The sequence below is a fragment of the Anolis sagrei genome, chromosome 13 (genome assembly GCF_037176765.1).
Source record: "Anolis sagrei isolate rAnoSag1 chromosome 13, rAnoSag1.mat, whole genome shotgun sequence".
Taxonomy (NCBI): Eukaryota; Metazoa; Chordata; class Lepidosauria; order Squamata; family Dactyloidae; genus Anolis; species Anolis sagrei.
This window is the reverse complement of record NC_090033.1, coordinates 9,414,080-9,441,579: the sequence shown is the minus strand read 5'-3', so window position 1 is coordinate 9,441,579 and position 27,500 is coordinate 9,414,080. Positions and strand designations below refer to the sequence as shown.

Here is a 27,500-nt window from a genome sequence, read left to right as displayed (position 1 = left end):
AAACCCCAGGACCGGAGAGAAGGTCCATACACAGACCTGTTGGTCCCGGGATTTCCACCTGTGATGTCCAGACTTGCTAATTCATTATGGGTTTCAAAACCTGCAAGATGGCCGTTGTGGGACATCTGCTGGAAATTTCGGACATGACACAGGGCGCTTCCAGACAGCACCAAATTGTGGGTTTTTTCACGCTGGGCAAAAAAAACCCCAGGACCGAAGAGGAGGTCCACACACAGACCTGGGATTTCCCTCTACGATGTCTAGACTTGTTGCTTTGTTACACAATTCTGAAGCCTGCAAGATGGCCGTTGTGGGACATCCGCCAGAAATGTCAACTTTTTTTTAATGAGCGAATCCAAATATGCACATCATCCATACGGGTTTGTTTCTGGGTCATCCATATCTGTTCCTCATTGTGTTCATCTTGAGAACATGGGGAAAGTTGACTAGAGGGCGAAGACTTTGTCCTGATAAAAGAAGCTTCATTCTCCACGCAAGCAAAGTTTGTGGAGTAGGACCACTACTTGAATATATATGAGCCATGAGGAGAGGTGAGTAGGAGGTACAATAATAATAATTCAAACACTTGCCCCTTCTAGGTCGGCGGTGGCCAAGACGGGGCCGGTGGACAAGTGGAGATCTTCTCCTTGAACCGTTGTGTGCCTCGGACGGTCAAGTCCTTCCCGGTGGCCTCCCGCGTCCTATGTGTGGAGTACATTCCGGAGCGGAACGAAGCGGAGAAGGAAGAGGACGGCTCCCCAACCGCCGCGGACCAAACCTTGCCGGCACAGCCCGCCATATGCCTTGGTCTGCAGGATGGGAGGTGAGGAGGAGAGCTCAAGCTAGAGCCGAAACTTAGGTATTTTGGACGTCAACACTCAGACTGTCACACTAGGCAGAGGGAAGGTGAGGAAACACTCAGGTGCACTTTCTGCTATATTTTACGTCTTCCATATTTTGTTACTGATCATCGGGATGGAATGGTACTCGAATCTTCCTGCTTGGTTTGATACTTTAGGACAGGCATGGGCAGACTTCGGAAGGTAGGCTGTTCGGAAGTGTGTATTGGATCACACGTCCAGGGGCGGCTCACACTTTTTTTTTGCCAGGGGCGCAGAGGCGCCTCTGTAAATGCCCCTCGACCGCCACTTGAGGAGCGCCCCCTCAGCTCACAATAGCCCTAGCAGTCTGGGGGGAGCCTCGGCTTTCTTGCCTCGCTGCCGGGCAATCCTCTTCCCAAAGGTGCTGGGCCCTTGAGCCTCGCCTAGCCCCTCTCGTTCCTGCTCCACCCGGCCATCGGGTGCACGAGCAGAGCCAGCGCTCAATCGTTCTCTGCGTTCGATCCCTTCCCCATGACCAGCTCCCTTTCCCGATCCCCCCGCACTCCACCTACCTCCTCTCCTCTCCCCAATCCGTGGGTGGGCCAAGGGGTGGAGCCGCCACGTCTGGCCCGCTTCGGGTCCGGAGGCGTGTCTGAAGACCCTAGCGTGTGCATCAAAAGTTGCCTCTTCTCCTGACTTTCTCTTCAGCCATTGGGACCAAGAGAGAGAGAGAGAGCCCCTCTGGCTGGAGGTATCTCCCACCTCCGCTCCCTCTTTTGTTTTTGTGCCTACCTTCAGGAATGGTGGGCATCTCCACCTCTGTCTCTCTCTCTCTCTCTCTTGGTCCCAATGGCTGAGGAGAAAGTCAGGAGAAAGTCAAGAGAAGAGGTGACTTTTGGTGCACACGCCGGGGTCTTCAGGCACGCCTCCGGACCCAAAGCGGGCCAGGCAAGGGAGGAAGTGCGGCAAGTGTAGTTACTGGGATGTATAGTTCACCTACAATCAATGAGCATTCTGAACTCCACCAATGATGGAATTGAACCAAATATGGCACACAGAACTCCCACGACAAACAGAAAATATATATCAATGATTGGTTGGGGGGGGGCACCAAAATACTGTTTGCTTACCTTTGAAAATTACCTAGGGCCGCCTCTGCACACGTCAGACCCTTCCCAAGTGTCTAGGACTATGTGATGTATCAGCGAATAATGTGTAGAGATCCAAGTAGGGTGGCCTTTTGGTGATTTTGTCAGTGCTGTTTTTTTTAAGTACAGATCAAGGTCTTTAGGCATTGTACCCAGAGTTTCCTGTTGATTTTGTTGGTCCCTTTTAGTTTCTGGGCGCTTCCAGGCAGCACCAAATTACGGGTTTTTCACACGGTCTTCCAGGTATAGAGAGGCACCATGACTTCCCTTGAGCTGGACACTACACTCCATTGGCTTTTTCAGTTGCAGAATGACACTGTTGGGTCATGCTCAACTCGTGGTCAACCAAGGCTCCGAGATCTTTTTCGCATGGAGTGTTGTCTTAAGTGTAAACCTCTCCTGTAATGCCCCCTCTTTCCTGGCTTCCCCAGCATCCTGGTTTACGGCAGTGTGGACACCGGGACGCAGTGCCTGCTGACGGACAAAAGCCCCGGGCACCAGCCGGTCCTCTGCCTGAAGCACAACGCCGATTACATCTTTGCCGGCCTGCAGGACGGGACCGTTGCCGCCTTCCCCAGGAGCAATGGTGAGTGTTTGGGGCAGAAGTCTAGAGGTTTCTAGTGTGGGTCACTATTTATTTTATTTATTTATTTGCTTTACTTGTATACTGCTGTTCTCAGCCCGAAGGCGACTCACAGTTAGCAATCCCGCGCAGCACACAATTAATAAACACTTATTACAATAACTAATCACTATCATCTCATCCACAACAACATAATCCAAACTCGTCAACCGTTTTCCATTCCTATGTTCATTACCAATTATTGCACTAGTTATTCGAACGCCTGCTCAAACAACCAGGTCTTCACTTCTTTGTGGAATACCATTAGAGATGGTGCTAGTCTAATGTCCGTGGGAAGGGCGTTCCACAGCCGAGGAGCCACCACCGAGAAGGCCCTATCTCTCGTCCCCGCCAGCCGAGCTTGAGAAGCAGGCAGGATCGAGAGCAGGGTCTCCCCGGAAGATCTCAAAGCCCTGGTGGGTTCATAGGCAGAGATGCGGTCAGATAGGTAACTTGGGCCGGAACCATTTAGGGCTTTAAAGGCCAACGCCAGCACTTTGAATTGATCCCGGTAGCAAATCGGTAGCCAGTGGAGTTGGCGCAACAGGGGGGTTGTATGCTCCCTGTGCTCCGCTCCTGTTAGAACCATGACTGCCGAGCGTTGGACTAGTTGGAGCTTCTGAGCCATCTTCAAAGACAACCCCACGTAGAGAGCGGTGCAGTAGTCTAAACGGGATGTAACCAGAGCATGGACTACCGTGGCCAAGTCAGACTTCCCAAGGTACGGGCGCAGCTGGCGCACAAGCTTTAACTGTGCAAATGCTCCCCTGGTCACCGCCGAAACCTGAGGTTCCAGGCTCAGCGATGAGTCCAGGGTCACACCCAAGCTGCGAACCTGCGTCTTCAGGGGGAGTGTGACCCCATCCAACACAGGCTGTAACCCTATGCCCTGTTTGGCCTTGCGACTGACCAGGAGTACCTCTGTCTTGTCTGGATTCAATTTCAATTTGTTCGCCCTCATCCAGACCGTCACAGCGGCCAGGCACCGGTTCAGGACCTCGACAGCCTCCTTAGTAGCAGGTGGAAAGGAGTGACAGAGTTGGACATCATCCGCGTACAGATGACACCGTACCCCGAAACTCCGGATGATCTGCCGATTTTCTTATGATTTCCGACCCCTTCTAATTTTTTCGCACATTCCTACTGTTTAATCTAATGCTTCCCTTTTTGGGGCTAAACGACCTTGCCAACTTAGGTTGTGCATTTGATTCAGGTCATACGATTATCTTACTGCTGACCTCCTATTTCAGGAATGCCAACCACTAATTTAATGACCAGGTCTCAATGCTATGCAGTGCTGGGCTTTGTAGTTTGGTGAACCACAAACATTTTTTGGTGGAGAAGGCATATGATATAACCAATTAGAAAATGATGTTGGAACTTTCGAAATCTGTGAAGGTATCAGTGTTTTGTACTAAGATGGTACATTTCTTCTTCATGGTCTCTGTGAATTCACACAATTTGGGTATTCTCGCACATGCACAGAGCGCTGTTCTGAACGTTTGGATATCATAAAGAAAGATGTCTGTCTTCAGAGGATTTCACCTCACTTTCTGTCCCTGGGATCACTGGATTTTGAGAAAAGTCTCCGTCTACTGTGTGCCACAGAAAAGAATAGGAAAGGGTAAAGGGAGAGGCAAAGGAGCCCTGGGTGGCGCAGTGGGTTAAAGCACTGAGCTGCTGAGCTTGTTGATCGAAAGGTCGCAGGTTCGATTCTGGGGAGCGGCGTGAGCTTCCGCTGTCAGCCCTAGCTTCTGCTAACCTAGCAGTTCGAAAACAAGCAAATGTGAGTAGATCAATCGGTACCGCTCCGGCGGGAAGGTAACTGCGCTCCATGCAGTCATGCCAGCCACATGACCTTGGAGGTGTCTATGGACAACGCTGGCTCTTCGGCTTAGAAATGGAGATGAGCACCACACCCCAGAGTCAGACATGACTGGACTTAATGTCAGGGGACTACCTTTACTTTTACCTAAGGGAGAGGCAGTGGGTGGGATCATGCAAATTCCACACCAAGGGAGAGAGTCAGAAACATTGGGATGTCTGTAGTGGAGGAAAAACAGAAAATCTAGGATGGAATTATCCCCATATGAAATTGGGTGGGGGGCAGTATGCTGTTAGTGGAGGACAATGGCAGAGCTCTTGGACATATTCACGGTGCTCACTATAACCTGCAGTGTCATTGGTTGGAGGGCCATTGGTGGCTCCTGAGTAGTGGGAGCTGTAGCTGTTTGTGGAAGTGGGAGCCTGTCTGTGGAAGTGGAAACCCCAGCCATATGCACACACTTTTATTATGTGTGTAGATATTTATTAGGCCTGTTTGATCAAGAAAAAATTTGTTTCTAAAATCGATTTGTAATTGGGGTGTTTTTTTGTTTCGATATTTAAAATATTTACAAAACTTTCCAAAAAAATGTTTTGTTATTTACGAAATTTCGTAAATATTTACAAAACATTTTGTAAGTGTGAATGTTGCAGTAATGGTCACCTTGATTAGCATTGAATGGCTTTCATTTCTCCCACCCTGGACATTCCATAGATAAACTCCATTTGCCTAGTTTCCAACAGACCTCTGAGGATGCCTGCCATAGATGTGGGCAAAATGTCAGGAGATAATGCTTCTGGAACATGGTCATACACTCATACAGCCCTGAAAACTCACAGCAAAAGAGCCTGGATGGATGGATGTGCAGCCTTCAATTTGTGGCAATCAGATGGTATTGGTCTCATCTCAGGCGGGCCACGGAGGCCGAGCCGGCGCTGCAGGAATCCCCTCCCCGGCTCCTGCGCTCCGGCTCCGGCTCCTGCGCCCTCCTCCTCCTCCTCCTCCTGGCACTTCCTGGCTGCAACACAGCTGGGAGGTGGAGGAGGAGGAGGAGGAGGGCGCAGGAGCCGGAGCCGATTGGATGGCGTGCGGAGGCCGGTTGTAAGGGTGAGCGCGCGCGGGCCGGGCGCCCAACAGGCAGGGGCGGTGCTTGGCTCACTGGGTGTGCGCTCGCGCCGCCCCTTCGCCCCGCCCGCCCCATTTACTGCTGGGGTGCTTGGGAGCGCCGGATTGGCTCCCAGGCACCAGCAGCACTCAGCAGCCTCCATCCCATTAACGACACGAGCTGAAGCTCGTAAAATATATGGGGCTGCTGTTTCGATATTTTTAAACCCTTCCGGGTTTAAAAATGTGTTTTGAAATCGCGTCGGATGTGGTAAAAATAACGAATTAATAACGAAATAACGAATTAACGAACGAAACCGCACAGGCCTAATATTTATCTATACCCTGCTTATCTCCCTCAAATTGGACTTAAAGGATGCTTTGTTTCAAGTTGCGTGATGAGATGTATGAACTTCTTGGTGCTCTTCCTTCTCTCCAAATGTCAACGCCCAATGAAGTCCACCATTGGAAACTTTCCAGAAAGAAACAACAACAACAATAACAACAGTAGCTGCAGTAGCAGCAGCAGCAACAACAACAACATCAACAACATCCCCATAAATTCTTGTTGGTCCTTTTTGTCTGAAGGGACTCCAGTGAGAATTGCCTACGTCTTGCATATCCCAGAAACGCCTTGGAATGATAAATCCTATTTGTTTGTTTGTTCATCACTCCATCTTCTCCTCTGGGGGAAAAGTCTCATCCAAACTTCGTTTCTTTTCCGAGAGCCTTTAATTAATCTCAAATCTGTTTTAATTTCCTGCTTCTTGAAGCCGAGGAAGGGGAAAAGAAGAAGAGGAACGCCGTACCTTCTCTCTTTTTCCTAGAAGTAGAAGAAGAAAAAGCCGCTTTATGCTAATTGCCTTTCAAAATGCAACGCTCGGACTCCGGGTCCCGAGACAAAACCCCGACTCGAACGCTGAGTAATTTCTTATTGATCGGCTGTCAGTTCTCTCCGGAACGAGAAACAGTTTTACTGCCGCTGAAGCCTGTCAGATGGGCTTTCATCCTTGTCCCTGGCTTGAAAAGAAAAATGTTGATAAAGAGGAGTCAAAGGACAATCTTCGCTTGGGGTCGGGTCTATTAAATTTTTGCAAGACATCACGGTCCTCGACCAATCTCTCGTGAGTCACACTTAGGTCCACCAGCATCAACTGGCTCCCCTTCGGAAAGAGCCACAAAGGACACTTTAATTCTCAGGCCCGCAATGGTGGCTTTGATTTCTGGTTTTTCTTATCTCTGAGTTCGGAAAACAGTGGAACAATCTGCCCCGGAGTGTGGTGGAGGCTGCTTCTTTGGAAGCCTTTAAACAGAGGCTGGATGGCCATCTGTCAGGGGTGCTTTGAATGCAATATTCCTGCTTCTTGGCAGAATGGGGTTCGTCTGGATGGCCCATGAGGTCTCTTCCAACTCTATGATTCTATGATCTTTTTGTGGAGTGGTCAGATAAGGGCTGTGGTGATGATGATAATCATAATAGTACAGTAGAATCTCACTTCTCCAACATACACAGGCCGGCAGAACATTGGATCAACGAAAATGTCAGATAATACGGGGTCTCCTATTGCTGCCAACGCGGTGCTAGACACCTAGAATCCTAACAGGGGCTCAAAGAGTTAAGGCAAGGCAATGCCCCAGGGCTAGATGGCCCAGCAGTAAGTGTCCAAATGTGGAAGACAGAATATCGGATAAGCAAAGGTCGGATAAGTCAGACTCTAGTAGGATTGGAGAGAGAGTTGGGGAGCGCTCTGTGAATTGAAGGGGAAATCCTGGAGGAAAAGGGGGCGGCGGATAAGAGCGTCGGATAATACGGAATGTCAGATAAGCAAAGGTTGGATAAGTGAGACTCTGGTAGGATTGGAGAGAGAGTTGGGGAGAGTTCCGTGAATTGAAGGGGAAATGCTGGAGGAAAAAGGGGGCGGCAGATTAAGAGCATTGGATAAGACGGAATGTCGAATAAGCAAAGGTCGGATAAGCGAGACTCTAGTGGGATTGGAGAGAGAGTTGGGGAGCGCTCTGTGAATTGAAGGGGAAATGCTGGAGGAAAAGGGGGCGGCGGAAAAGAGTGTCAAATAAGGCGGAGTGTCGGATAAGTGAAGGTCAGATAAGCGGGACTACTGTATTGGGAATGGTGAGAGTTGGGGAGCGCTCCGTGAATTGAAGGGAAAATGCTGGAGGAAAAGGGGGCGGCAGATAAGAGCATCGGATAAGACAGAATATTGGATAAGCGAAGGTTGGGTAACCGAGACTCTACTGTAACAACAACAACAAATTTAAGCAAAGGTCGGATAAGCGAGACTCTAGTGGGATTGGAGAGAGAGTTGGGGAGCACTCTGTGAATTGAAGGGGAAATGCTGGAGGAAAAGGGGGCGGCGGAAAGAGTGTCAAATAAGTTCTTGTGGGTTTTTTCGGGCTATATGGCCATGTTCTAGAGCATGGCCATATAGCCCGAAAAAACCCACAAGAACTGAGTGATTCCGGCCATGAAAGCCTTCGACAATACAGTGTCAAATAAGGCGGAGTGTCGGATAAGTGAAGGTCAGATAAGCGGGACTACTGTATTGGGAATGGCGAGAGTTGGGGAGTGCTCCGTGAATTGAAGGGAAAATGCTGGAGGAAAAGGGGGCGGCAGATAAGAGCATCGGATAAGACAGAATATTGGATAAGCGAAGGTTGGGTAACCGAGACTCTACTGTAACAACAACAACAAATTTAAGCAAAGGTCGGATAAGCGAGACTCTAGTAGGATTGGAGAGAGAGTTGGGGAGCGCTCTGTGAATTGAAGGGGAAATGCTTTAGGAAAAGGGGGACGGTGGATAAGAGCGTCAGATAAGACAGAATGTCGGATAACTGAAGGTCGGATAAGCGGGACTACTGTATTAGGAATGGAGAGAGTTGGGGAGCGCTCTGTGAATTGAAGGGGAAATGCTGGAGAAAAAGGGAGCGGTGGATAAGAGCGTCGGATAAGACGGAATGTCGGATAAGTGAAGGTCAGATAAGCGGGACTACTGTATTGGGAATGGAGAGAGTTGGGGAGCGCTCTGTGAATTGAAGGGGAAATGCTGGAGGAAAAGGGGGCAGTGGATAAGAGCATTGGATAAGACGGAATGTCGGATAAGTGAAGGTCAGATAAGCTAGACTCTAGTAGGATTGGAGAGAGAGTTGCTAGTAGGGTTGGAGAGAGAGTTGGGGAGCGCTCCGTGAATTGAAGGGGAAATGCTTTAGGAAAATGGTGACGGTGGATAAGAGCATCAGATAAGACAGAATGTCGGATAACTGAAGGTCGGATAAACAGGACTACTGTATTGGGAATGGAGAGAGTTGGGGAGCGCTTTTTTAATTGGAGGGGACATGCCGGAGGAAAAGGGTGCGGCGGATAAGAGCGTTGAATAAGACGGAATGTCAGATAAGCGAAGGTCGGATAAGTGAGACTCTACTGTAACAACAACAACAACAAATTTATTACCCGCCTCTCCTCTTGTTTGTAACTTGGAGAGTTGTATATATATCTATATATCTATAGCATTATGTAACAAAATCTGGGGAAAAAATCGGAAATGACATTTTTAACTCACGAACAAAAATTGTGTTGCGCAGTGTATTTTTTTCACCTATTGGTATATGTTTTTCATCTTTTCTCGTGTCTCGATTTTCACTTGTCAAACGCTTACCGTCGTTTCTCCCCCGAAGCAGGCCCGATCCCTGAATTCCTCTCCATTTTGGTATAATTTCCTATTCCCCTTCCCATATACTCATCAGCTTCCTTCCCGTATCATCATCAGCCTCTCTCCGCTTTCTCTCCACGGTCCATTAAGCGCCCACGACCCGTGTCTCTTGCCCTCCGTTCCGGGGCCGCGAGCCGACGCTGCTTCCAAACCCTTTTGCCTTCTCCCCCCCCCTCGAAATTATTAATTAGCTCTCGAGAAAACCGTTTATGCTTTTTTAATTAAAGCGGGGAGGCGAGGCAACGTGTCAGAAGAGGGGAGAAAGCCAGCAGATGCGGGTTGCGTTTACATCTGCGGAGGGCAGAGGTGCCGCGGGAAGAGGATATTTCTCGGAACGGCGCACCTGCTTTGGGTGAAGAGTCCACCCCGACTCCCCTCCGCCTCTTTGGATCAGGAAATATTAATATTTGCGGCGTTCTGTTTGGTTTCAACAACGTGCCTTTTGTGACACTTATTTTCGAGAGGTCACAGAGGCTAAGCGTTTTTGACAGGGAGGAATAGAAAGGGTTGTTTGTTGGTGCTGCGGCCCTTTAAAATCATAAATAAAGAGCAACATTCAAAAACAGGGGAACTCCAGACAAGAAACAGTCAGGGACAGCTAATCACCTCTCAATGAAGGATTCCCCCAGGCAGTAAGAAGTCACACCTTGAAAATGCCAGGCCATTAAATGCTAATCAACTTGGCCAAAGGAAACATTCACACCTAGCCCCAACAGACAAGAGTTCTTCCTCCCACCCTGGACATTCCCAACAAAGGATTCCCCCAGGCAGTAAGAAGCCACGCCTTGAAAATGCCAGGTCATTAAATTCTAACAAGGTGGCCAATGGAAACATTCACACCGAGCTCCAACAGACAAGAGTTTTTTCTCCCACCCTGGACATTCCCAACAAAGGATTCCCCCAGGCAGTAAGAAGTCACACCTTGAAAATGCCAGGTCATTAAATGCTAATCAAGGTGGCTAGTGGGAACATTCACACCTAGCCTCAACAGACAAGAGTTTTTCTCCCACCCTGGACATTCCCAGCAAAGGATTCCCCCAGGCAGTAGGAAGCCACACCTTGAAAATGCCAGGTCATTAAATGCTAATCAAGGTGGCCAATGGAAACATTCACACCTAGCTCCAACAGACAAGAGTTCTTTCTCCCACCCTGGACATTCCCAACAAAGGATTCCCCCAGGCAGTAAGAAGCCACACCTTGAAAATGCCGGGCCATTAAATGCTAATCAAGGTGGCCAATGGAAACATTCACACCTAGCTCCAACAGACAAGAGTTTTTTCCTCCCACCCTGGACATTCCCAACAAAGGATTCCCCCAGGCAGTAAGAAGTCACACCTTGAAAATGCCAGGCGATTAACTCTGGTCTGTTTGAGGTAGATGTGAATGTTTCAATTGGCCACCTTGATTAGCATTTAATGGCCTAGGAGTTTCCAAGGGGTACTTCTTACTGCATGGGGGAATCCTTTGTTGGGAGGTGATTATCTGGCCCTGATTGTCACTTGTCTGGGTGGGATAAAGAACTCTGGTATGTTTGAGGTAGATGTGAATGTTTCCATTGGCCACCTTGATTAGAATTTGATAGCCTAGCAGTTTTCAAGAAGTGCTATCTTACTGCTTGGGGGAATCCTTTGTTGGGAGGTGATTAGCTGTCCCTGATTGTTGCTTGTCTGGGCGGGAGAAAGAACTCTGGTCTGTTTGTGGTAGGTGAGAATGTTTCTATTGGCCACCTTGATTAGCATGTAATGGCCTAGCAGATTTCAAGAAGTGCCTTCTTACTGCCTGGGGGAATCCTTTGTTGGAAGGTGATTTGTTGGATCTATTTGTTGCTTATCTGGGCGGGAGAAAGAACTTTGGTCTGTTTGAGGTAGGTGTCAATGTTCCCATTGGCCACCTTGATTAGCATTTAATGGCCTAGCAGTTTTCAAGAAGTGCCTTCTTACTGCCTGGGGAAATCCTTTATGAGAGGTGATTAGCTGTCCCTGATTGTTTCTTGTCTGGGCGGGAGAAATAACTCTGGTCTGTTTGAGGTAGGTGGGAATGTTTCTATTGGCCACCTTGATTAGCATTTAATGGCCTTGCAGTTTTCAAGAAGTACCTTCTTACTGCCTGGGGGAATCCTTTGTTGGGAGGTGATTTGTTGGATCTATTTGTTGCTTATCTGGGCGAGAGAAAGAACTCTGGTCTGTTTGAGGTAGGTGAGAATGTTTCCATTGACCACCTTGATTAGCATGTTTTCAAGAAGTGCCTTCTTACTACCTGGGGGAATCCTTTGTTGGGAGGTGATTCACTGGCTCTAATTGTTTCTTGTCTGGACGGGAGAAAGAACTCTGGTCTGTTTTTTGTACGTGTGAATGTTTCCATTGGCCACCTTGATTAGCATTTGATAGCCTAGCAGTTTTCAAGAAGTGCCTTCTTTCTGCCTGGGGGAATCCTTTGTTGCTGCAAATGGAAAGGTTCTCCACCTCAGGACCTTATCCCAAGTCTCAGAAATGTCTCTCTTTTCATCCACTTCATTGCCACTTTCCTTGTCCTTCCGTCTCAACCTTTCCTTCCCTCTCTCTTCCCAATAGCAGCCGGGGGACTCTGGGACGCCAACGTCGAGCCTACTTTGCTGACGGTCGGACTGGCGCCGGTGCGGACGCTGCTCACGTTGGACGACGCTTTGTGGGCCAGTTGCGGGAACCAGATCACCGTTTTCGACGCCGCCAGCCTCAAAGCGCAGGTGAGCGAATGCTTCCTGGAAAGGAGGGACGAGTGGAGTGGAGTGGATGTGGGAGAAACGTCAGGAGAGAATGCTTCTCGAACATGGCTAGACAGCTCGAAAAACTTACAACAACCCAGTTGGGTGTTTGTAACTCAGTATTACCCCCAGTGGCCACTGTGTGGCACTCTTGCGGCATTCAGCCACGCTCAGTCCGTTGTGCCGGTTGCCCACGTCTTGCTCTCTTCTCTGAATGCGTTTCGTGCTCTCCTTTTGGGTCTCAGGGCCTCGTTTTTTGCAAGAGGCCGCTGCAGCAGAACCGCATGCCTCCCTTTGTGCCTCCCTTTGCTCGCAACCTTCTCCCCGTTCTATTATTCATGATTCCCACTTTGCTGGCTGGATGCTAAAAATCCGCAAGGAAGCAAAAAACGAGCCTCGGGCATTGCAGAGCTGGGCGCACCACAATCACAATCCCTCCTCGAAGGGACTCAGGGTGGCTTCCAAAAAAGACATCTATAACACATTCTAGTGTGTGTATTACAACTTATAATATAGTACTTTATGTTGTGGCATGTCAAGATCGGTTGGTGAGTGTGTGACGCTGATTGGTTGGGCCACGTCCAGAAGCTAGCTGAGCCTGGGAGTACTGACAACAGTTACATTTTTATCGTTTTCTGTGTAAGAGCTTGCCAAGACATTTTTTCTGTATTTGCATCTTGGCTGCTGGAGGAAGATCTCTCACATGGACAGTTTGAATCTCTCAAAGGACATTGGGAGATTCCCCTTCTCCTCCTTCTCCTTTGAGACAAACACTCATTCACACTTCCCCTTCTCATTCTCCTTCCCCTTCCCTTCTCCTCCTTCTCCATCTTCTCCTTCGAGGCAAACAGTCCTTCCCCTTCCCCTTCTCCTCCTTCTCCTTCTTCTTTCCTGTCTTCTTCTCCTCCTTCTCCATCTCCATCTCCTTCGAGGCAAACAATCCTTCTCATTCTCCTTCCCCTTCCCTTCTCCTTCTCCATCTTCTCCTTCGAGGCAAACAGTCCTTCCCCTTCCCCTCCTTCTCCTTCTCCTCCTTCTCCTTCTCCTTTGAGGCAAACACTCCTTCTCCTTCTCCTTCTCCGTCTCCTCCTCCTCCTCCTCCTCTTCCTCCTCCTCCATCTCCATCTCCTTCGAGACAAATACTCCTTCTCATTCTCCTTCCCCTTATCATTTTCCTCCTTCTCCATCTTCTCCTTCGAGGCAAACACTTCCCCTTCTCCTCCTTCTCCTTTGAGGCAAATACTCCTTCTCCTTCCCTATCTCCTCCTTCTCCATCTCCATCTCCTCCAACTTCGAGGCAAACACCCCTTCTCCTTCTTCTCCTTCTCCTTCTCCTTCCCCTTCTCTTTCTCCTCCTTCTCCATCTCCATCTCCTTTGAGGCAAACACTCCTTCTCTTTCCCCTTCTCCTCGTTCTCCTTCTACTTCAAGTCAAACACTCCTCCTTCTCCTCCTTCCCCGTCCCTTCCCCTTCTTCTCATCCTTCTCCATCTCCTCCTCTTCCTACTTTGAGGCAAACACCCCTTCTCCTTCTTCTCCTTCTCCTTCTCCTTCCCCTTCCCCTTCTCTTTCTCTTCCTTCTCCATCTCCATCTCCTTCGAGGTAAACGCTCCTTATCTTTCCCCTTCTCCTTCTCCTCCTCCTCCTTCTCCATCTCCACCTCCTTCTCCTTCGAGACAAATGCTCCTTCCCATTCTCCTTCCTCTTCTATACAGTTCCCATGACTGTATATATATGTTGTTCCCAGGCATGTAGCCGGGGGGGGGGGGGGGGGGGGGCTCGGGGGGCTTCAGCCCCCCCCCCCCCGAAATTCTCATGGTGGTTCGCGAAAAGGCCTTACTGGTGCATTATTTAAACTGTTATGTTTATTAATATCATGATTTGATCACCATTCTCAATATATCCCATATGTATGGGGGTATTGGGGTAATGATACAAAAGGTTTGCTAGGCTAGACCCTCTTTCACTCAGACTCAAACCCACCCCCGAAACTCAGCCCCCCCCCGAAACCCCCCCTGAAAATTTTTTAGCCCCCCCCGAAACGAAATCCTGGCTACGGGCCTGGTTGTTCCCCATGACAAAGAGTAAAAAAAGACCCTGCAACCGTTCAATGCTAAGACTTCCAGCCAAAATGGAACTGTAGAGGAGAGTCTACTGAACAAGCCAGTACCTGCCGCATACCAGTACTAAATGGAAATGTAGAGGAGAGTCTACTGAACAAGCCAGTACCTGCCGCATACCAGTACTAAATGGAAATGTAGAGGAGAGTCTACTGAACAAGCCAGTACCTGTCGCATATTAGTACTACCATCTGTTGAGGAGTTACAAAGGTCTGTTCAATGCTAAGGCTTCCTGCCCAAATGGAACTGTAGAGGAGAGTCTACTGAACAAGCCAGTACCTGCTGCACACTAGTACTACCATCTGTTGAGGAGTTACGAAAGTCAGTTCAATGCTAAGGCTTCCTGCCAAAATGGAACTGTAGAGGAGAGTCTACTGAACAAGCCAGTGCCTGCCGCATACCAGTACTAAATGGAACTGTAGAGGAGAGTCTACTGTACAAGCCAGTGCCTGCCGCATACCAGTACTAAATGGAACTGTAGAGGAGAGTCTACTGTACAAGCCAGTGCCTGCCACATACCAGTACTAAATGGAACTGTAGAGGAGAGTCTACTGAACAAGCCAGTACCTGTCGCATACCAGTACTACCATCTGTTGAGGAGTTACAAAGCTCTGTTCAATGCTAAGGCTTCCTGCCAAAATGGAACCGTAGAGGAGAGTCTACTGAACAAGCCAGCACCTGCCGCATACCAGTACTAAATGGAACTGTAGAAGAGAGTCTACTGAACAAGCCAGTACCTGCCGCATACTAGTACTACCATCTGTTGAGGAGTTACAAAGGTCTGTTCAATGCTAAGGCTTCCTGCCAAAATGGAACCGTAGAGGAGAGTCTACTGAACAAGCCAGCACCTGCCGCATACCAGTACTAAATGGAACTGTAGAGGAGAGTCTACTGAACAAGCCAGTACCTGCCGCATACTAGTACTACCATCTGTTGAGGAGTTACAAAGGTCTGTTCAATGCTAAGGGTTCCTGCCCAAATGGAACCGTAGAGGAGAGTCTACTGAACAAGCCAGTACCTACCGCATACTAGTACTGCCGTCTGTTAATCCCACAAACGAACATTACATTTTTATTTATATAGATAATCATTGTATATTATATACTGCCCGTAATATTAGTAATAATATCGCAGTATGGTGGCATAGTACAATATAGTAAAGCGCTGCCGTTACTTCTGACTCTGCACAGATTTAGATTTGGAAACCTGGTCAGGTATCCAAGAGAGAGAGAGAAATACAGTGCGTCAGAGGGACTTCGATCCGTCGAATTGGGAAAAGAGGAGGAGGAGGAGGAATAAACTCTGTCGGGCTGTAAAACGGAGATAAAATCAATAGTCGTTTCTACCAACCGAAAAGGAGGACGGCAACTAAAAAACCCACAACAGACGGAAAACCCGCAGCCGGAGAATGGAAAGCAGGTCAATCTCTTTCCAAACTCAATACCGTTTGCAGGGAAGGAAGGCTGTTGTCATTATGTATTACGGGAACGAAAGTAGGACGCATTGGAGAAGGTGAAGGTTGGCCGTGGCGGTCCGAATTCCCACCAGGCTCCCAAAAGGTTCTCATATTATCGATTGATTGATTGATTTCTTTCCCGCACAACATGTAAAAAACCAAAACATAGCATACAACCAAAAACCAGACATCATAAAACCCGAAGTCAACGTGATTGACATCATAATACGATCTCACTCTCTTTCCAGGTGGAAGGTGGTCCCGGTCGGGGTTGGCTTGACGCACCTTCCTCTTGGCTTGTTTCTCTCTTTTGTCCTCTATTCATGCCTCTTTAAATTCTACAGCACTGTTGGTCACAGCTGACTTCCAGCTGGAGCGCTCAAGGGTCAGGGCTTCCCAGTTCTCGGTGTCTATACCACCGTTTTTAAGGTTGGTTTTGAGCCCGTCTTTCAATCTCTTTTCCTGCCCATCAACATTCAGTTTTCCGTTCTTGAGTTCGGAGTACAGCAACTGCTTTGAGAGACGGTGGTCAGGCATCCGGACAACGTGGCCGATCCAGCGGAGTTATGGCGGAGGACCATCGCTTCAAGGCTGGTGGTCTTTGCTTCTTCTTCCAGCACGCTGACATTTGTCCGCATGTCTTCCCAAGGGATTTGCAGGATTTTTCGGAGGCAATGTTGATGGAATCGTTCCAGGAATTGCATGTGACGTCTGTAGACAGTCCACGTCTCGCAGGTGTATAGCAGGGTTAGGAAGACAATATATATAAACAAGCATCTTGGTGTCCCTACGGATGTCCCAGTCCTCAAACACTCTCTACTTCATTCGGAAAAAAGCTGCACTCGCAGAGCTCAGGCGGTGTCAATGTTGACTTTTGTGGACTTCTATAGACAGTCCATGTTTTGAAGGCTTATAGCAGGGTTGGGAGGAGAATGGCTTTATAAACAAGCACCTTGGTGTCCCTACGGATGTCCCAATCCTTAAACACTCTCTACTTCATTCGGAAAAAAAGCTGCACTCACAGAGCTCAGGCGGTGTCAATGTTGACTTTTGTGGACTTCTATAGACAGTCCATGTTTTGAAGGCTTATAGCAGGGTTGGGAGGAGAATGGCTTTATAAACAAGCACCTTGGTATCCTTACGGATGTCCCAGTCCTCAAACACTCTCTACTTCATTCGGAAAAAAGCTGCACTCACAGAGCTCAGGCGGTGTCAATGTTGACTTTTGTGGACTTCTATAGACAGTCCATGTTTTGAAGGCTTATAGCAGGGTTGGGAGGAGAATGGCTTTATAAACAAACACCTTGGTATCCCTACGGAAGTCCCGGTCCTCAAACACTCTCTGCTTCATTCGGAAAAAAGCTGCACTCACAGAGCTCAGGCGGTGTCAATGTTGACTTTTGTGGACTTCTATAGACAGTCCATGTTTTGAAGGCTTATAGCAGGGTTGGGAGGAGAATGGCTTTATAAACAAGCACCTTGGTGTCCCTACGGATGTCCCAGTCCTCAAACACTCTCTACTTCATTCGGAAAAAAAGCTGCACTCCCAGAGCTCAGGCGGTGTCAATGTTGACTTTTGTGGACTTCTATAGACAGTCCATGTTTTGAAGGCTTATAGCAGGGTTGGGAGGAGAATGGCTTTATAAACAAACACCTTGGTATCCCTACGGAAGTCCCGGTCCTCAAACACTCTCTGCTTCATTCGGAAAAAAGCTGCACTCACAGAGCTCAGGCGGTGTCAATGTTGACTTTTGTGGACTTCTATAGACAGTCCATGTTTTGAAGGCTTATAGCAGGGTTGGGAGGAGAATGGCTTTATAAACAAACACCTTGGTATCCCTACGGAAGTCCCGGTCCTCAAACACTCTCTGCTTCATTCGGAAAAAAGCTGCACTCACAGAGCTCAGGCGGTGTCAATGTTGACTTTTGTGGACTTCTATAGACAGTCCATGTTTTGAAGGCTTATAGCAGGGTTGGGAGGAGAATGGCTTTATAAACAAGCACCTTGGTGTCCGTACGGATGTCCCAATCCTTAAACATTCTCTACTTCATTCGGAAAAAAGCTGCACTCACAGAGCTCAGGTGGTGTCTATGTTGACTTTTGTGGACTTCTATAGACAGTCCATGTTTACTGGTGATCAAGGTTGGGAGGAGAATGGCTTTATAAACAAATTGTTCGGATTTATAGTTCACCTACAAAGAGCATTCTGAACTCCAGCAACGATGGAATTGAATCAAACTTGGCACACAGTTCTCCCATGACCAACAGAAAATACAGGAAAGGTTTGGTGGGCATTGACCTTGAGTTTTGAGAGTTGTAGGTCACCTACATCCTGAGAGCACAGTGGACTCAAAACAACGATCGATCTGGCACAAATTCTCAATATGCCCAAATGTAGGGGCGGCTCATCCATTATGCGAAGTAAGCAGTCGCAGAACACTTTTTTTTTTTGCCAGGGGTGCAGAGGTGCCTCTGTAAATGCCCCTCGACCGCCACTTGAGGATCGCCCCCTCAGCTCACAACAGCCCTAGCAGTCCGGAGGGAGCCTCGGCTTTCTTGCCTCGCTGCCGGGCGATCCTCTTCCCAAGGGGCCGGGCCCTTGAGCCTCGCCTCACCCCTCTCGTTCCTGCTCCACCTGGCCACCGGGTGCGCGAGCAGAGCCGGCGCTCAATTGTTCTCCGTGTTCGATCCCTTCCCCATGACTGGCCCCCTTTCCCGATCCCCGGCGCTCCACCCGCCTCCTCTCCTTCCCCATGACTGGCCCCCTTTCCCGATCCCCGGCGCTCCACCTGCCTCCTCTCCTCTCCCCAATCTGGTGCTCCGCCCGCCTCCTCTCCTCTCCCCAATCTGGCGCTCCACCCGCCTCCTCTCCTCTCCCCAATCCTCTCCTCTCCCTACCTTGGTATCCCTACGGATGTCCCACCCGCCTCCTCTCCTCTCCCCAAGCACCTTGGTATTGGGTGGGCCAAGGGGCGGAGCCGCTGCGCCTGGCCCGCTTCGGCTCCATAAGCATGTCTGAAGACCCCCAGCGTGCGCACCAAAAGTTGCCTCTTCTCCTGACTTTCTCTTCAGCCATTGGGACCGAGAGAGAGAGAGAGAGAGAGAGAGAGAGAGAGAGACCCTCCAGCTGGAGGTATCTCCCACCTCTGCTCCCTCCTTTGTTTTTGCGGGAAAATAGACCTTGACATTTGGGAGTTGTAGTTGCTGGGATTTATAGTTCACCTACAATCAAGGAGCATTCTGGACCCTACCAACAATTGAATTGGGCCAAACTTCCCACACAGAACCTCCATGACCAACAGAAAATACTGCGTTTTCTGGTGGTCTTTGGTGACCCCTCTGATACCCCCTTGTGACCCCTCCAGGGGTCCCGACCCCCAGGTTGAGAAACACTGGACTAGATGGCCTTTGGGGGTTCTCTTCCAACTTGAGGAATTGATTTTCAGCCCCAAGATACTGAAAGCTAGCCCTTTGCAGTGGGATTTCTCTTCCTTTTCTGACGTTGGCACGAAGAAACCGAATGCCTCGTTGATATGAATATGACTTTCCAACGCCTCCCTTGCCGGCCGGCGGGGGATTTATAATGCTTCCCTGGGTTTCTTTTTCTCCATCCCAATTTTTTGTTATATAGACATTTCGAGGTACATAAACGCTGCTGTTTTCTGCCTTGCGTCAGCATTTTCGATCTCATATTCCAGGTTTTTATAAGGCAGGCAATAAAAGGAATGGCTGCGCTTGGCTTCGAAAGAGGGATGCGGTCCAAAGGTAGAGGATTTGCATCTGGATTCACATCTGGATCCGCCGTGACATAGCGCTACCTTTTCAGCACATATTGGGCCCTTTCCCAAGGGAAAGGTTGCTGCATTAATCATAGAATCATAGAAAGAGTTGGAAGAGACCTCCTGGGCCATCCAGTCCAACCCCATTCTGCCAAGAAGCAGGAATATTGCATTCAAATCACCCCTGACAAATGGCCATCCAGCCTCTGCTTAAAAGCTTCCAAAGAAGGAGCCTCCACCACACTCCGGGGCAGAGAGTTCCACTGCTGAACGGCTCTCACAGTCAGGAAGTTCTTCCTCATGTTCAGATGGAATCTCCTCTCTTGTAGTTTGAAGCATTGTTCCATTGCGTCCTAGTCTCCAAGGAAGCAGAAAACAAGCTTGCTCCCTCCTCCCTGTGGCTTCCTCTCACATATTTATACATGGCTATCATATCTCCTCTCAGCCTTCTCTTCTTCAGGCTAAACATGCCCAACTCCTTAAGCCGCTCCTCATAGGGCTTGTTCTCCAGAACCTTGATCATTTTAGTCGCCCTCCTCTGGACACATTCCAGCTTGTCAATATCTCTCTTGAATTGTGGTGCCCAGAATTGGACACAATATTCCAGATGTGGTCTAACCAAAGCAGAATAGAGGGGTAGCATTACTTCCTTAGATCTAGACACTAGGCTCCTATAGATGCAGGCCAAAATCCCATTGGCTTTTTCTGCCGCCACATCACATTGTTGGCTCATGTTTAACTTGTTGTCCACGAGGACTCCAAGATCCTTTTCACACGTACTGCTCTCGAGCCAGCCCATTATTTATTGTGTCAGGCAACCGAACAGTTGTATTGCATTTTTGACAGAACAAACAAACAAACATACTAAAGACACAGGATTTGCAAGCTTGGTAGTGGATTAGATGTCCTTTGACCAGTATCTGGCCACTTGGAGTGCCTCTGGTGTTGCCGCAAGGAGGTCCTCCATTGTGCATGTGGCAGGGCTCAGGTTGCATTGCAGCAGGTGGTCAGTGGTTTGCTCTTCTCCGCACTCGCATGTCGTGGACTCCACTGTGTGGCCCCATTTCTTGAAGTTGGCTCTGCATCTCGTGGTGCCAGAGTGCAGTCTGTTCAGCGCCTTCCAAGTCGCCCAGTCTTCTGTGTACCCAGGAGGGAGTCTCTCATTTGGTATCAGCTTCTGGGTTTGAGCCTGCTACTTTTGGACTATGTATTGTCGAAGGCTTTCATGGCTGGAATCACTAGGTTCTTGTGGGTTTTTTTCGGGCTATAGAGCCATGTTCTAGAGGCATTTCTCCTGACGTTTCGCCTGCATCTATGGCAAGCATCCTCAGAGGTGTGAGGTCTGTTGGAACTAGGAAAAAGGGTTTATATATCTATGGAAAGACCAGGGTGGGACAAAGGACTCTTGTCTGCTGGAGCTAGGTGTGAATGTTTCAACTGACACCTTGATTAGCATTTAATGGTTTGGAAGTGCCATCTATGGCAAGCATCCTCAGAGGTGTGAGGTCTGTTGGAACTAGGAAAAAGGGTTTATATATCTGTGGAAAGACCAGTGTGGGACAAAGGACTCTTGTCTGCTGGAGCTAGGTGTGAATGTTTCAACTGACACCTTGATTAGCATTTAATGGTTTGGAAGTGCCATCTATGGCAAGCATCCTCAGAGGTGTGAGGTCTGTTGGAACTAGGAAAAAGGGTTTATATATCTGTGGAAAGACCAGGGTGGGACAAAGGACTCTTGTCTGCTGGAAAAAGTAGGAAAAATGGGTTTATATATCTGTGGAATGGCTGGGGTGGGGCAAGGAGCTCTTCCCTGCTGCAGTTAGGTGTGAATGTTTAGCTGATCACCTTCATTAGCATTTGAAGGCCTGCCTGAGCCTGGGAAAATCTGTTGCTGGGAGGTGTTAATTTGTGCCTGGTTTTTTCCTCTCTGTTGTTTAGCTGTTATAATTTTAGAGTTTTTTAATACTGGTAGCCAGATTTTGTGAGAGGGATCCTCTCACCTCTGCAGGAGTCTACCGTATACCATGCAGCTGTGGACAAGTCTACATAGGGACCACCAAACGCAGCATTGCCCAGACACGCATCAAGGAACATGAAAGGCACTGCAGACTACTTCAACCAGAGCACCTGATGAACCAGCCTGGACACAGCATATTATTTGAGAACACAGAAATGCTGGACCACTCTCACAACCACCATGTCAGACTACACAGAGAAGCCATTGAAATCCACAAGAAGCATGTGGACAATTTCAACAGAAAGGAAGAGACCATGAAAATGAACAAAATCTGGCTACCAGTATTAAAAACCTCTAAAATTATAACAGCTAAACAACAGAGAGGAAAAAACCAGGCACAGATTAACACCTCCCAGCAACAGATTTTCCCAGGCTCAGGCAGGCCTTCAAATGCTAATGAAGGTGATCAGCTAAACATTCACACCTAACTGCAGCAGGGAAGAGCTCCTTGCCCCACCCCAGCCATTCCACAGATATATAAACCCATTGTCCTATTTCCAACAGACCTCACTACCTCTGAGGATGCTTGCCATAGATGCAGGCGAAATGTCAGGAGGGAATGCCTTTAGAGCATGGCCATATAGCCCGAAAAAAACTACAACAACCCATTCACACCTAGCTCCAGCAGACAAGAGTCCTTTGTCTCACCCTGGTCATTCCACAGATATATAAACCCATTGTCCTAATTCCAACAGACCTCACTACCTCTGAGGATGCTTGCCATAGATGCAGGCGAAACGTCAGGAGAAATGCCTCTAGAACATGGCTCTATAGCCCGAAAAAACCCACAAGAACCTACTTTTGGACTCTCGCTTGCTGGGGTGTTCCAGCGAGTGTCTCTGTAGATCTTAGAAAACTATTTCTTGATTTAAGTCGTTGACGTGCTGGCTGATACCCAAACAAGGGATGAGCTGGAGATGTCTTTGCCTTGGTTCTTTCACTATTGGCTGCTACTTCCCAGCGGAGGTCAGGTGGTGCAATACCGGCTAAACAGTGTAATTTCTCCAGTGGTGTAGGGCGCAGACACCCCGTGATAATGCGACATGTCTCATTAAGAGCCACATCCACTGTTTTAGTGTGGTGAGATGTGTTCCACACTGGGCATGCATACTCAGCAGCAGAGTAGCATAGCGCAAGGGTAGATGTCTTCACTGTGTCTGGTTGTGATCCCCAGGTTGTACCAGTCAGCTTTCGTATGATATTGTTTCTAGCACCCACTTTTTGCTTGATATTCAGACAGTGATTCTTGTAGGTGACTCCCAGGTATTTGGGTGCGCTGCAATGCTCCAGTGGGATTCCTTCCCAGGCAATCCTCAGAGCTCGGGATGCTTCTCTGTTCTTGAGATGAAAAGCACATGTCTGTGTTTTAGATGGATTAGGGATCAGCTGGTTTTCCCTGTAATAGGCAGTAAGAGCACCTAGAGCTTCGGAGAGGTTCTGTTCAACCATCTCAAAGCTCCCTGCTTGAGTGGTGATGGCACGATCATCAGCATAGATGAAGCTCTCTGTCCCTTCTGGCAGTGGCTGGTCATTTGTGTAGATGTTGAACATGGATGGAGCAAGCATGCTCCCCTGAGGCAGGCCGTTCTTCTGTTTCCGCCATCTGCTTCTCTGGCCCTGGAACTCAACAAAGAAGCTCCTGTTAAGCCCATTAATAAGCAAGTACAAAAATAAGTACCTCGAAGGGGATCCGGCTGCTCTTACCGCCGATGGAACGCGAGTATTAATTATTATTAATAAGCAACAATGACGGCGTTACCCTTTCGGTTTTAATTATCGGCATTTCCAACATCTGGCTCTTTTGCTGCAGGCACTTTGGGTTGCTTAGGATTTACAGCAACCCAAAAGCAAACGCATTCTGGGATTTTCTGGGCAAGAGTAGTTTGGAAAATTTGAAGCTGAGAGAGTGTGACTCGCCCAATGCAACTCTATGGCCTATTCAAACCCAGGGTCAAAGAATCAGATTTATTGAAGTGAGAGTGTGACTCAACCAATGGGTCTATTCGAACCCAGGGTCCAAGAATCCTACTTATTGGTTACTGATTGATTGATTATTGATTGATTGATGCTTGATTGAAGTTGGGAGGGTGTGACTTGACCAATGGGTATATTTTTTGAACCTAGGGTCCAGGAATCGTCTTTGATTATTGATTGATTATTAATTGATGATCAATTGATTGATGATCGATTGATTGATTATTGATTGATGATTGATTGAAGTTGAGAGAGTGTGACTTTCCCAATGGGTATATTTTTCGAACCTAGGGTGCAAGAATCAGACTTTGATGATTGATTGATTATTAATTGATGATCAATTGATTGATGATAGATCGATTGATTATTGATTGATTGATTGAAGTTGAGAGGGTGTGACTTGCCCAATGAGTATATTTTTTGAACCTAGGGTCCAAGAATCAGACTTCGATGATTGATTGATTATTAATTCATGATCAATTGATTGATTGATTTAAGTTGAGAGAGTGTGACTTGCCCAATGGGTATATTTTTTGAACCTAGAGTCCAAGAATCAGACTTTGATGATTGATTGATTATTAATTGATGATCAATTGATTGATTGATTGAAGTTGAGAGAGTATGACTTGCCCAATGGGTACATTTTTCAAACCTAGGGTCCAAGAATCAGACTTTGATGATTGATTGATTGATTATTAATTGATTATCAATTGATTGATTGATTGATTGAAGTTGAGAAAGTGTGACTTGTCCAATGGGTACATTTTTCAAACCTAGGGTCCAAGAATCAGACTTTGATGATTGATTGATTGATTATTAATTGATTATCAATTGATTGATTGATTGATTGAAGTTGAGAAAGTGTGACTTGCCCAATATATTATTATATTTTTTGAACCTAGGGTTCAAGAATCAGACTTTGATGATTGATTGATTATTAATTGATGATCAATTGATTGATTCTTGATTGATTGATTCTTGATTGATTGATTGAAGTCGAGAGAGTGTGACTTGTCCAATGGGTATATTTTTTGAACCTAGGGTCCAAGAATCAGACTTTGATGATTGAGTGATTATTAATTGATTATCATCATTAATTGATTATCCATCTGAACATTAAGAAGAACTTCCTGACTGTGAGAGCCGTTCAGCAGTTGAACTCTCTGCCCCGGAATGTGGTGGAGGCTCCTTCTTTGGAAGCTTTTAAGCAGAGGCTGGATGGCCATCTGTCAGGGGTGATTTGAATGCAATATTCCTGCTTCTTGGCAGGGGGTTGGACTGGATGGCCCATGAGGTCTCTTCCAACTCTTTGATTCTATGATTGATTATCGATTGATTGATTATTAATTGATTATTGATTGATTATTGATTGATTGATTAAGTTGAGAGTGTGTGACTCAACCAATGGGTGTATTTGAACCCAGGATCAAAGAATCAGACTTATTGATGACAGATCGATTGGCAATTCCGACTATTTGCAGAATTCTCCTCCAGTTACGAGTCAACGTCAACGTGAAATTCCGAATTCACGTTTCAAATGAGTCGATTCTTTATCTGCTTCCATGTCCAGCCTTCAAAAGAAGAATCCAAAACATTATATTCCATGGACCATCCTGACCTTAGCATTCAATTGGATCGTATCTATTTCCTATTTATTGTCCTATCGTCGTCATCTTCCTGATCAATGTATGGCAAATCCCGAACCATTTCCACACCTTCGCCATCGCCAAACTATCCGAGATCCTTGTTTTCGTTTCCTTGCAAATATCCTTTTCTTCCCTGACTCTTCCCAATAATCGTTCCAAGCCTTTGCTGCTTTTGGCGAGCCGTACGGTAAGCTTTATCCTTCCTTTAAAGGTCCAAACAGGCGGCTTGAAAGCTTTAGGAGCTATTTGGTTCTTTATGGCGGGTATTTCTGTACCGCTGCGGTTTTATGATTTCCCTTTTTCATGAGAGAATGTTGTTGCGAGGGACGAAAAAGGGGGGAAAGGTTGATAAATAAAATAGAAATAGGTACGACAAGCGAATCTCTAGCAAAAGCCAGAAACGTGAATTTGGAATTTCACGTCGACGTTGATTCGTAACTTATTTGCTCGTAATCTGGAAAACACTTTAATTAGCGCCTTCCTTTTCATGGCTGCCTAGTCCTCCGTTTGCTCGTTATCTCCGCCGCTTTTTCTATCTCTTCTCGCGCCCGCTCTTTCGTCAGCCGCACCGTCCCAAATCCGGGATGGAAAGAATATTAGGAATCGTTAAGCCGTAATCCCCTTCCCTTGGGTCCGTTGCAAGCCTTGCTTTTTTCTCTCTGCTTTGGGTTTTGGTTTGGAAGTACAAATACCAAGTTTGTTTCAATCTCCTCTGGATTTTCACAAAACAGTTTCAGAAGTTTTCGGGAAACTTGTGTATTTAGGACTTGAGTGGGCTTTTTCCTCTCCTCGTCATGAATGCAACTTTTTGGAAGCCAGGCTTTAGCATAGCTAGTAAATCACCAATGGAAAGGTTCCCAATTCGAAGCCCCAGGTCAAGGTGGGCTCCAGACTGTCAGCCCAGCTCACTGCTTACCTAAGCAGTTCGAAAACAGCTTAATAATAATAATCTATATAAATAAAAATGTAATGTTCGTTTGTGGGATTAACATTGACACCAAATTTGGACACAAGACACCTAACAGGCCAACGAGTGTCCATCACTCCTAAACACACATGTACACATACACACAAAACCTCAGCAGAACAGACTTAAAAACCCAAAAAATGCACCATATTCACACATATGCACACATTCATACAGACACACACACACGTATATATATATGCACAAATATACACACATACATATATATACACACACATATACATATCCACATACAGTGTTGTGAGTCAGCATTCTGACACCATACCTACTAGTAGTAGTAGGAGAAGAAGAAGGAGTGATGCAGAAACAGAGGAGAAACAGAGGGTCACGACATACATACATACACATACACACCGCAATGAGTCGCCATTAGGCTGAGAATTGCGGTATATAAGAGAAGTAAATAAATAAATAAAATATGTACACACAAATATGCATATAGACAAGCACACGCATTTCCACAATATGCATGTACACATATAACCACAAAATACACAAATATATACACACACATATATACACACACATATACATATCCACATACATACATATGTACACACAAATATGCATATAGACAAGCACACGCATTTACACAATATGCATGTACACATATAACCACAAAATATACAAATATATACACACACGTATATACACACACATATATACATATCCACATACATACATATGTACACACAAATATGCATATAGACAAGGACACGCATTTTCACAATATGCATGTACACATATAATCACAAAATACACAAATATATACACACACGTATATACACACACACATATACATATGTACACACAGGCCAACAAGTGACCATTGCTCATTAAAACACTTAAAAACGCAGCAGAAGGGACTTAAAAAGCCAAAAGGGCAAAAAGATGCTACAGCGCATGCGCAAAAATGACTCCCCCGCAAACAAAACACACAATAGCATATCCACACTCTCTTCCAGACCAAATTTCATTTCTCTACGGATGTTGGGGGGAATTTTCGCACACAATTACTATAATTGGGGAAACTACAAGGGTGGTGTACATTGACCACTGTTAGCCCTCCAAATTTCAGAACGTTTCATTTCTCTACGGATTTTGGGGGGAATTTTAGCAAACAATTACTATAATTGGGGAAACTACAAGGGTGGTGTACATTGACCACTGTTAGCCCTCCAAATTTCAGAACGTTTCATTTCTCTACGGATTTTGGGAGGAATTTTAGCAAACAATTACTATAATTGGGGAAACTACAAGGGTGGTGTACATGGACCACTGTTAGCCCGCCAAATTTCAGAACGTTTCGTTTCTCTACGGATTTTGGGGGGAATTTTCGCACACAATTACTATAATTGGGGAAACTTCATTCTCCCCCATGTTTAAAGCGATTGGGGTGACGTTTGCTACAAGGGTAGTGCACATGGACCACTGTTAGCCCACCAAATGTAGTGCACATGGACCACTGTTAGCACACCAAATTTCAGAACGTTTCGTTTCTCTACAGATTTTGGGGGGAATTTTCGCACACAATT

General features: G+C 47.0%; 1 protein-coding gene across 19 annotated transcripts in view; it reads left to right on the top strand.

Moving 5' to 3' along the window:
* Positions 1–27,500, top strand: part of ARHGEF10L (Rho guanine nucleotide exchange factor 10 like) — a 151,265-nt gene that overhangs the window by 103,706 nt on the left and 20,059 nt on the right. For 11 of the 19 annotated variants that reach the window (XM_067472737.1, XM_067472734.1, XM_067472742.1 and 8 more), the window contains 3 exons: positions 600–823; positions 2,401–2,555; positions 11,816–11,967. In XM_067472737.1, the coding sequence (XP_067328838.1) occupies positions 600–823; positions 2,401–2,555; positions 11,816–11,967 (531 nt within the window). The remainder of the gene's footprint in view (positions 1–599; positions 824–2,400; positions 2,556–11,815; positions 11,968–27,500) is intronic. The other 8 variants (XM_067472735.1, XM_067472736.1, XM_067472740.1 and 5 more) reach the window with 1 other exon arrangement.